Here is a 12,051-nt window from a genome sequence, read left to right on the forward strand (position 1 = left end):
ATCCCATGAGTTTGGGGGAGGGGGGGTGGAGGGAGAGGAAGGATGACAGGTAGGATGTTAGCTGGAGGGGAGTTGTAGGGTTTCAGTGATAGGATACCACTGCAGAGGTGGGAAGTGGGTCAAGTTGGCTTCAGTGGAGGTGGGAGGGTGGGGGCAGGTCATGATCTGGGGGTATAGGTGATCTAGCACAGGTGTCAGTGGGTGGGTGGGAGTGTGGGCGGGGAGGATGTCAGCAATATGGCGCCAGTTGAATAGTTACTTGGGTGTTAGACTGTGTAACTAAGATACATTTAGCAGCATAACCTTTCCTGAGTAACTACTTTCTAATTTTGTTTGAATTCTCAAAAGTCTCCAGTTTAAGTGCAAACTTTCAGAAGGTTCCAGGCATGGAGGAATTGCCCAGGTAAGTTTGATTTTCCAGGCCATTACTTCAGAGTCTGCTAAGGTGGGGATTCCACAGGGTCCCCACGTGCAACTCCTATCCACACTGGAAAAGCAACTGTCTGGCCAGCAGAAAATCCAGTCATAATTTGAGGAGGAACGGGTTAACTTACTGATTTCCACATTTAACTGCACAAATCTGCTCACCTCACTAATATTTATGCAGTAAAATCTGACTCATTTGACACTGCAGAAATAGTCAGCTGTTCTTCATCTTTCTTGCAAAGATTAAACGGATTAATAATTTTACAAAAATATATTCCTTTAATTTAAGCAAGCTTATTGTAGTTAAGATTTAGGATTACTGGATTGTGTTGGATCCAAGATAACAATAAAATGCCTTTTGCGTGCAGTTTAAAGGGACCAAAATATAACAAATACTGGCCTGTGTGAAGCAATTAGCTTGAAATGGCAAACAATTTAGATAGCCAAGCTATCCAAGGTACAGAAGAGAGTTCAGAAATAGGTTTCAAGGGTGGACCAGTAAATTGTAAATAATTGGTGACTGCATTAGTCATCAGTGCACTGCATTATGATTGCAATTCTGAGAAATTTATTATTTATTTGCATTGAGGTAATTTTTCTGTAATATAATATCGAATAGTTGCATGAATGTAATGGGATTAAATGCTAGAAGCCTTAAGAATAAGTTTGTGTTATAACTCAGTCTTTGAGGTTGCCATGAAGTTGATAAAATAATTTTCACTGGTTATCAGCAAGAATGACATTTAAATCTAAATTTGATTCGCTAGATTAGCCATTTGAGTGAGATTGAAAAAGGACAAATTCAGATGTACTAATTTCCTTGTCAAGCTACCTGAGACACATCAGCTGTGATGTAAATATTGAATATTAATAGTGCAAGTTTTCAGATGTAAATGCTGTAAAGTGCGAGTGTTGAAACTGAGACTGCTGTCAAATTTGTTTATTTAAAGCAGTACGACACACAACTGAAATTCATATATAAAACAATAATTTATTTCCATCCTTTACAAGACATCAAAAGTGTGTAACTAACTAAATAATAATTAAACTGTAATAGGTCAATTCACCAAGGCCTACAAAGCGCACAATTAACTACAAGGGTTTCACAATTACACAATCTGTTTCACATAAACAAATTATATGTATGTACATGCAAAGAAAACAGCTCTAATATACTGCAATAAAAACAGAAAGTGCTGGAAATACTCAGTAGATCTGGACACATCTGTGGAAGGAGAAACCACTGATGTTTTAAGTTGAATACGAGGCATACAGCATCATAAACATGAACTGTTTCTGTCTCCACAGATGCTGTCAGACTTGCTCAGTTTCTCAAGCATTTGGTTTTTATTTCAGATTTCCTGCATTTGTAGTATGTTGATTCTAACTTACTGCAGCTTGTTTTGCCAGCAGAAATGCTCAAGTCTACACACATTCCAGGGCTACATTTTTTAAGATTCTTCCAGCTGAAAACTGATTCAAATTTAAGCTAGTTACAAGTAGAACAGCAAGAAATTATAAGATACAAGATCGTTTTCTGTATAAACAGATCCATGATTGCAGATTGTTGTGTGATCAAGTCAAATAGCATTTCATACCTAAATACCTCATTGGAGTCTCCAATTTATATAAAACAATAACAAGGACTAAAGTCTATTGGCACATGAATTTCCAAAAGTAATAACCTGTAGGTAATAACTTCTAAGCAATGTGAAAACGAGATATCAGGTAGTTGCTTAAAGTACACTATAAAGGAATAATCAAATCAACTTCTGGTATGTATATAGCACTTCCATTCACATAGGGACTACTGACTTGTTTTATATATTTACAGAATATGCCACTTTTAACGAGGCAAGATCTTTTCTACCTCAAATGGTAGTATTAAATGTACACCATGGAAAAGCTTACTTAAACAGTAGTGACAGATAACAGGGAATTATATATCCTTGTTCCATCAGGTGATTTAGTGCCATGGGTTAACAGTTCCTGTATTGTCATCCAGTTGTCAAATATTTTTTTGCTCCTTTTCTTCATCATCTTTTTATGACTCAGTTCGATTATGTTCACTTCCTTCTTCTCATCTGTACTCTGCTGTTCTTTTAAACATTCCAATCTACTCTGCATCATGAATTCACGCCGCCTTCTCTGCTCCTTGGCACGCACCAGATGCTGCTTTCGTTCTTCTTTGCTCCAATAACGGCCCATTTTCATCTCACTGATTGCATCATCATCAGTCGTCATACCACACCGTTCTTCTTTAATCTTCAGTGCACGTTCTTTCAGGAGTCTATCTCTGACGGGCCGCTTGGTAATGTATCTTGTTCCATCACTTCGGATTTTTACCTTCCATTCCATTTTGGGCTCCAATTGATGTGAGGACTCCTGAGAAGGTGGCTCTTTGCACATACTCACAAGGCTCATTTGGCTCTGTGCATATTCCACGGCAGATTTTTGCTGTATCAACTGCATGTAGCTTTGATAGTGTTGAGCATGTGCTGGGATATGAGCATGTCTGTATGGGGAATGGTGGAATCTGGTTGGATATGGCATGTTTCGTGAACCTGAGTTCTGGGTGAAAACATGGCCTTTGGTGCCCTCGGCAAGACTTGTCTCCTCCTTCCCCTCTGACAGGTGGCCATGGTCAGACTCCTTGGTCACAGAGTTGGATTTTATGGGGTTATTCTCTTGGCTTCTCACAAGGGACAGTAGCGGCTTTTGAGCTGAGCTGTTGGAAGTAGGATTGCTGGCTGTTCCGTCAGTGCTTTCGCTGTTGATATCTTCAGCTGTTCTGCGCAACGAGTTGTTGGGAGACAATTCTAATGTCAGCGGTGTGCTTCGACAACTTTCACCAGTGTTGTAAGCGCTGGAGCTATCCTTATCTGACTTTTCAGGCAGCTCGGTGATGTCGGAGAGTTCATGCCGGCGGCTATCAATGCTGGTGTTGTAGTTGTGGAAACTACTGTTGTGCAACATCCATGACTCTCTGTACTGCTCTTTCAGCTGTTGCATCTTATGGGCTCGCACTATGCTCAGACACTCCAGCTCAATGTTGCGCAATTCCTCGTTCAACATTTCAAGCTCTCGGTCAACACTTTCCTGATCATTCTTACTCATATCCATGGTGCTGCTTTGATAGTATAGGCTGTACTGGTTGGCACTCTGCATCTGACATTTTAGCTCTAGTAGCTCGCGGAACCTCTCGCACTCATCAGCTGGAATGCCAAGAAAATCCACATCCGTGTAGTCGCCTGACAAGAATGACTCATTGCTGAAAGGCATGTCGCCACTACCAAGAGTGTCCTGGCTGTACATGAGCTTCATGTGGCGACTGAGGCTATTGGAAGTCGTTTGCTCATCTCCGAGGTTCTCCTGCTCTGAACTTTCATCATTTCGAGTGCTCTCATCGGTACGCCCAACACCACTATCTTTCTCGTGCTGGTTTGACAATATCGTGGCTGTATCTGTCGTGCCTTCTTCTTCTTCTTGCTTTGTCTGAAACACAAAAGAATTGAAGAGAGCAGGCAATAAAAAAAAACAAGGCTCAGAGCTTTCACATCAACTGAAATGTAGTTGATTTGAAGTGAGTCCTATTAATAGAATGCAGTAAAATGAACAGTTAGGAAGCAGTTGTGTGGGACAGCACTCTGCACTACAACTTAACATCTTGTAAAAAATATTACAAATAACAGAAATTAGAAATAAAACAGAGGTAGCTCATTGTTTCAGAATCTGATTAACTTTGCAAACAAATTACTGTGGATTTTGAATGGTTTGTTCAAAATATGTAGTCATGAACTGTGCCTACCCTGATCTTAGAAGTGAGTGTGAGCAAGTGAGATGGAGTGAAGTTGCAGTGCAGGCATGCAGCACGCAAGTGGTAGTGCCGGTAAAATGGGGAAGGGTTAAAGGGTTTGGAGACTTGGCCTCTCTCCATGCTTTAACATCCACCTGAACCAAGACAGAGCCCATCCCCTGCAACCAACAATTTGCAGAAGTGGTCTCAGCCATCAGGCAAGGAGTTGGGGCTTCAGATGGGAACAGGATAAGGGTTTGGAGTCATGAATGAGTAATATCCAGAGCTAAAATATCGGATGATTCCTGAAGAAGGGCTTATGCCCGAAATGTCGATTCTCCTGTTCCTTGAATGCTGCCTGACCTGCTGCGCTTTTCCAGCAACACATTTTCAGCTCTAAAATATCGGACCCACGGCAACCACAAGGATACCCAAACGAAAATCATATAACATAGGAAGCCAGGCCTCTTTTGGCCGTGATTTTGCTTCTACTATGTTTGATCCCACAGGGAGGTCATCAACATTGTAGACTTAAGCCTAAATGAAAGTAGACAATCAGAGGAATTGAGCTCTGATGCATATATTTAAACAAGATGTTATTAGCTGGTAATTTGTTCAAAATGTATGTTAACAGCAGGATACATTGGAAAGGCCTAAAATGAGAGGCTAATTGATCTGATAATCACTGGGTACTTCAAAAATTAGGGGTGATCTGATTCATATATACAAAGTTCTGAAGGGGCTTGGTAGAATAGATACCCAGAGGTTGTTTCCCCTGACTGTTGAGAACCTAGATTATGGAGGTAGACTCTCAGGATAAGGGATCTGTCATCTTGGATGGAGATGAAAAGAAACATTTCTACTCTGAAAATTGTGAACCTTTGGAATTATTTGATGATCCATCATTGATTACATGCAAGGTTGCGATGAATAGATATTTGGTCTCTTAGGAATATGGAATGGGAGGTGAGAAAATGGAGCTGAGATAGAACATGGCAAGCAGGCTTGAGAGGCTGAATGGTCTACCCTTGCTCATATTTCACAGCCAGCAGGATCAGAGGGGATACATTCGCTGCCCTTATCTTAGCCTTCCTGCCACCTGACTATTCAAATCAGAGTCTGTTAATCTAAAGCTGACAATTTTTCATGTCAGAACAATGGAACCTACTGTTTAGGGAGCAGGAGTGTAGTCTAATAGAAAGAGCTCTGTCATAGTGGCTGCTGTCATTTAAGATGTAATTCTTGTGATAGTGATACACCAGTTTACAATTTCACCAGTTACTTTTCTTATTCCCCTTGCAGACCAAACAGATTATTCACCAGTTGGTGAAGATTAAACTGGAGCCAATCTTTATCTACTTTACATTTATTAACATAATGACATGTTACATGCATATACCTCCTAATCCAAGAACCACAGTTTTAACTTGTTTCTACTAATAATGGTTCAAATTAAACCTGAGTTAATGCTCACTACCTGCATACAATTCAACACAAATACTATATATGTAATGATAAATATGCTATACGTATAACCTGTTCATTTCAGTGTGAATTCTCCTGATTATGTTCAGGAACAACTATTGGTTTGTCATTTTAAAATTTTTTTTTGTAGCATCTGAGTGTTGTTACCTATACTCAATTGCATTTCCCCCCCTCCCCCCCCGACTTCCTCTGTTTCTATTTGGAATCTCACCCAGACAACCAAATATAGTTCAGAAGTTCACAGCATCAGAAAGAACTGATGCAGCTACCTTATCGTGCAGAACAAGCGTCAAGATCAGGATGGGTGAACTTAATGTGAAAAGCAACATCAGTGATTATCAACTATTGCCCATGATCAGGCTGCAATAATGGTTCTTGTTTCAGAAATAAATTATTAGATCACCAGATTTTTCACAACAGAATTGTACAAGCATTACAACAAATTGAAATAACTTTTTCTGTTAAGAGTAATGTACTCCTTTGAAAAATCACAATTTACCATTCTCTTGTTCCAAGATGTACATTGCTATTAATTGGTTCTAGTTGATGTAACCAAAATATTGATCCTGCACTGTGTTGGTAGTCTCTGTACCTCTGGGACAGAATGGCTCAGTTGAACTTTACCTGCCATAGAGCTGTACCACACTGGGGTGGCTAAGAAAATACTTGTTTAATTTTAATATTTTCAGAATAGTTGGTGCATTTCTACATATGGGAGCAGATGACATCTACTCTTAGATTGTTTAAATGCTTCTGTCAGGCTCGTAACAAACCCATGAAAATGAAATCCAGATCAAAGTTTGTGAGAAGATTTGTAGCTCGGGTGCTCGTTGTTGTGGTTCTGTTCGTCAAGCTGGGAATTTGTGTTGCAGACGTTTTGTCCCCTGTCTAGGTGACATCCTCAGTGCTTGGGAGCCTCCTGTGAAGCGCTTCTGGATGTTTCCTCCAGCATTTATAGTGGTTTGTCTCTGCCGCTTCCGGTTGTCAGTTCCAGCTGTTCGCTGCAGCGGCCGGTATATTGGGTCCAGGTCGATGTGTTTGTTGATAGAATCCGTGGATGAGTGCCATACCTCTAGGACTTCCCTGGCTGTTCTCTGTTTGGCTTGTCCCAGTCAAACTCATGTTGCTTGTCATCTGCGTGTGTGGCTACTAAGGATAGCTGGTCGTGTCGTTTTGTGGCTAGTTGGTGTTCATGGATACGGATCGTTAGCTGTCTTCCTGTTTGTCCTATGTAGAGTTTTGTGCAGTCCTTGCATGTGATTTTGAACACTACGTTGGTTTTGCTCATGCTGGGTATTGGGTCCTTTGTCCTGGTGAGTTGTTGTCTGAGAGTGGCTGTTGGTTTGTGTGCAGTTATAAGTCCTAGTGGTCATAGTAGTCTGGCTGTCAGTTCAGAAATGTTCTTGATGTATGGTAACGTGGCTAGTCCTTTGGGATGTGGCATGTCCTCATTCCGTTGTCTTTCCCTTAGGCATCTGATGATGAAATTGCGGGGGTAACCGTTTTTGGCGAATACATTGTAGAGGTGTTCTTCTTCCTCTTTTTGCAGTTTTCCTCTCTAGTGAATCTGATTCCTGTGAGTGTGACATTGATGATCCGGTGTGTGTGATTCAGGACAACACTACTATTATAGGACAAGCCAAACACAGAACAGCCAGGGAAGTCCTAGAGGCATGGCACTCATCCATGGATTCTATCAACAAACACATCGACCTGGACCCAATATACCGGCCACTGCAGCGGACAGCTGGAACTGACAACCGGAAGCGGCAGAGACAAACCACTATAAATGCCCGGAGGAAACAACACAGAAGCGCTTCACAGGAGGCTCCCAAGCACTGAGGATGTCACCTAGACAGGGGACGAAATGTCTGCAACACAAATTCCCAGCTCGGCGAACAGAACCACAACATGAAATCCAGATGCTGTGAATATGTACTTTATAAATTAAGTTTCAGTTCTAATTGTATCAAGTGTAGTTGTTAAAATTTTCAAAGAAACAAGTGATAATGAAAAGAAATTAGCTTACTTTAGAATCTACACTAGTCTAAACATTCTGTTATTATATCTAAACTGATGGGAAATTGGACGATACAGGAGACATAAGGATATTTCTGATGGATAACAAGGTCGAACATTGACAGCAATTGTCAAACAGGTTCCGCTGTTGCTACATTACAATTTGCAAAATTTTCTGGCTGGATTGTATTGGACAGCACTTGCAGGAAAATGTTACAACAGATTCAGAACAAATGTGTTAACAGCCCAAACCTTGCTGGATGATCATTAAATTTAATGTCGCATTTTTAATAAAACAAAAAGAAACTTTCTCGTGTAGGCAGATTGTTCAAAAACTGACCACTGTCATATGTAATTTTCTGTAATCACAGCTCAGTAATTCACTGATTCATATCATATGCTTCATTTTATGGGTCAATAGTCAAGAAGAACATCCATATTTATATGGGTAATTTGATGTTTTATAAGACAGAAGTAGTCTGAGGCATGGATAGGGTAAACATGTCACTAGGTGTTGCGACAATGCCAATCTTGCTCCTTAGTTTGACTTCTGAGAAAAGGCAAGAAAAGGCAAAGTGAAATGATATGAGATAGGAACTCTGCAGATTCTCAAAAGATAATTAAGAAAATACAAAATGACAATGGAAAAATGAGGACAAATTCTGAAAAATAAGGCAGGCTGTCAGGTGAAATAGTGAAACAGTTAGTATTCAGGGAAAATGAGGGAAGAGTATGATGGTAACAGTGAGAGAAAGAAAGGTTAGCTGTATGAAGCTTGAAAGCAGTTCTAAGGTATTCCAGATGAGTTGTGTAATGCAGTAATAGTGTAATCATTGACATTGTTGAATTTCGTACAAGGATTGCCAGGAATTTACTTTTAGCTAATGTGTGAAGCCATGTCAAGGAGGAGAGGATGTTCCATTACTCATTCATAGCAATTCTAAATTTACAAAAAGGATTTTCCCCGAACACAAACACTAACACAAGCCCAGAAATTACAGTCATGAGAAACAACATATGCATAACATACATAAGAAATCGCAGCATGTGCAGGTAATTTAGCCCCTCCGGTCTGCTTCGCCATTTGACATGAGTTTGGCTGATCTCATCTCAGACTCAACTCCACTTTCCTGTCCATTCTCTATAACTCTTCCACACACAATGAATTAAACATCTATCTCCTCCTTAAATTTACTCATTGTCCCAGCATCTACCACACTCTGGGATTGTGAATTCCACAGACTCAACTCTTTGAAAGAAGTGATTTCTGTGTTTTAAACTTAACACCCCTTAATGTCACGAGTACAATCCAAAAACAAACCTGAATATTCATTATTAACTGGAGTGAACACAGTTTTCGTGCTGCATATATTTTAAAGTATTCTGAGACCTTTATTTGTTGTCCTTTCTGTCATAAAGTTTCAAGAGTCATACTTGTTCATTGGTTAGATATATTACAGATAATATTTGAACCAAATAATTATGCACAACACCCAATGTTAAAAACATAAGACTGGACTTTGTATCTAAACCAATTTAAGAGTGGAAGGCCATGCTAAATCTGCATTGCTATCGATTCCACATCTAAAACATTTGGGTCCATTTGTTTTAGGCACACAAAGGTTAGATTCCCTGAAACTACCAATTACAGGCCTAATGCTTGTTGAAGTTTCCTTCAGTGATAGTAGCAAAGTGATAGGGTCTGCCTTACTAAGCATTCTTCCAATCACTGATTGTGATTCAAGATGGCACTGACACATGAAGACATTCTGTGAGCTTTCTACAGCAGATTTTATTCTCACATTCTTTACACTTGTTCTGCACTTTTAAAACTTAATTTACCTTCTTTGCTGCTGTAACTTTGTATTCCTCCCTCTGTTCAATCATCCTGCGTATTATGATCTGCTTGTACTGCATGCAAATTAAAAAAAAAACTTTTCACTGTACTTAGGTACATGAGACAATAATAAACCAAATCAAATAATGCTGTCCTGGCTTCACAGACATTAGGATCTCTCCACTAGGTCATTCAAACCAATTTTCCAGGACTACCAGATGGCTCCTGTCAGTGAAGTAGGCAGCTTAACATTGAAGGATTTCCCTCTGGCAAGCTGCGTTTGGATGGTAGCCAGTGTGGAATCTAATTTCTGTGCCATGATGTTGCTTTAGATACAGTTAATCAAGTTATGCTCTCAGTACCTGTTGAAGCATGTTGGCTGTAAACTCCATAGCCTGGTGATGCTGTTCCTCTAGCATGTCCATATGCAAATCATCCAGGAAATCGTTTCGGTCATCATCCATCCAGCCTTCATCCAACTGCATTTCATCAATAAAGGCAATATAAATAGGTTATAGTGTTTCTGCAGTCCAATTCCTATCTATAGCATAATGTAAAGCAATAGCAATTTCCATTTATGGAATGATTTTCATAATCATATTTTCCTATGGTCCTTCAAATAAGTGGATACTGAGCTATAGGAGGAACACTGGAAGAGGAGCATGCCACTCAGCCCCGAAGGAAGAATGGCGAAACCTTGGTGACAAAGGTGAACTTCAAGAAGTGTCTTCAGCATGGATGGGAAATGGGGAAGATTATGAAACAAAATTCTAGAATGCTACATCTAGGCTGTTAATGTCACAACCATGAATGGTGAAGTCATGAGGGTTGAACCCAAGAAATCTGCGAAAGGGATTCAAATCTGAGCCAGGTTGAAGCGTTTTAGAAAACAGTGATAAATATTTTCAACCTGAGGCAGTACCAAGATTCAATGTAGAACAATGACAGCTGGCAGGTCAGCAGGCTTGGTATAGATTAGGATACAGACAGCACTGTCCCTCTAATCTATGTGCATGTGCAACAACCCAGAAGTAATCACAATGGCTGCATAGAAGATTTTCCTTCAAGATGGTGAATGTTCATGCTTGTGTAAAAATTCACACACACTAAAATGAATCAGTGGCACAACAGAAAAATTATTAGAAGTGATGAACGATGAACAGCAGAGTTTACAGCAGGTCAAAGGTTGTGTGGGAGAGCATGAGAATAGTTGAATCCAGAAACAACAAAGATGACGACTCCAGCAACAGTTGCTAAGGTGGGGCTGGAGGTGAACATTGTTAGAGAATAGGCTGTCCTCATGATGCAGAGAATAGTGTTCAAAATTCAGTTTATGGGTAAACAGCATGCTGACACTGCATTAAATGGAGTTTAACATGACAGTATTAGAAAATGGGATGCAATGAGCGGCTAAGTTACTCAGTCTTCAAAGCCACCCGAAAACATTTTCAAATCCTATATCACTGATTCAGACATTAAGACAGGATCATGACTAATGCCCTCTGGGAGACCATTAGCTCCTTCAAAAAACAGATAAATCTCTCGATCAAACAGAATTTTGTTACCATATCAAAAGCTTTGACATAGGAAATGTTAAATTATTAGATAACGAATCATTAAGTCAGTTCTGAAAGTTAATATGAACCATAATGGTCAACTTTAGAAAACTAAGGTGAAGTTTCTCTGAACCTTTAACACTTTCATAGATTTCTGCAAGACAAATCTGGTAACGTTTGCCATTTTCCAATCTCAAACCCAGAAGAACTAAAAATTGCTTCTCTTCAATTGCACTCATAAGATTAGTTAATTTGGCATAGAACAAAGTTACTGAGAAACAATTTTAATTTGTATTATTTTTCAAGCATGGGCATTATGATTCATGATCTATGTTGGCTTCAGTGGAGATAGATAGCATTTGACTTTTCTCCGATGTCTTACTTAAATGATAATGGTGTGCAGCCCAGTACAATGCAGATGGCTGGTTAGCTGTATCGATAAAAGGTTGCCTAGGGGTGTGAGAGGTCAGCATGTGTTCCAAACAGCCTACAGCTCTTAAAAGAACTGTCCATTTTAAAAGGAAACAGTGTCGAATAACTGAAGGCTATAAATAACTCACTGAAACACTGGAATTGGGAAGGAACATGGGCCACTAGTTAGAGTGTCCCAGGATGCTACAGGGTTCAAAGCCTTCAGCTGCCTTACTGGAGACCCTAGTGTTGGAGGGGAAGTTAGTTGAGAGGCTGTGTTTCCATAGTAGGGTAAGGTTTTGACTGGGTGAGCAGAAGGGACTGGGAATAGGTGGCAATGAAAATAAGTGTTCAGACTCAGAGTGGTGACAGACTGCTGGAATATTGCATGCAAATCAAGGGTTGTGGGGATAAGGCAGGAATAGGATACTGATTGAGGATGATCAGCCATGATCATAATGAATGGTGGTGCTGGCCCGGAGGGCAGAATGGCCTACTCCTGCACCTATTGTCTATCGGAA

At 40.0% G+C, this 12,051-nt stretch overlaps 1 protein-coding gene across 7 annotated transcripts in view; it reads right to left on the reverse strand.

Moving 5' to 3' along the window:
• Positions 1-1,397: 1,397 nt before the first annotated feature.
• pdzrn3b (PDZ domain containing RING finger 3b) overlaps positions 1,398-12,051 on the reverse strand; it is a 305,300-nt gene continuing 294,646 nt past the window's right edge. For 5 of the 7 annotated variants that reach the window (XM_043708361.1, XM_043708359.1, XM_043708362.1 and 2 more), the window contains 3 exons: positions 9,926-10,042; positions 9,569-9,637; positions 1,398-3,921 (listed from right to left, as the gene is read on the reverse strand). In XM_043708361.1, the coding sequence (XP_043564296.1) occupies positions 2,338-3,921; positions 9,569-9,637; positions 9,926-10,042 (1,770 nt within the window). In that variant the 3' untranslated portion in view covers positions 1,398-2,337. The remainder of the gene's footprint in view (positions 3,922-9,568; positions 9,638-9,925; positions 10,043-12,051) is intronic. The other 2 variants (XM_043708360.1, XM_043708365.1) reach the window with 1 other exon arrangement.

Source organism: Chiloscyllium plagiosum, chromosome 18, assembly GCF_004010195.1.
Source record: "Chiloscyllium plagiosum isolate BGI_BamShark_2017 chromosome 18, ASM401019v2, whole genome shotgun sequence".
Lineage (NCBI taxonomy): Eukaryota > Metazoa > Chordata > Chondrichthyes > Orectolobiformes > Hemiscylliidae > Chiloscyllium > Chiloscyllium plagiosum.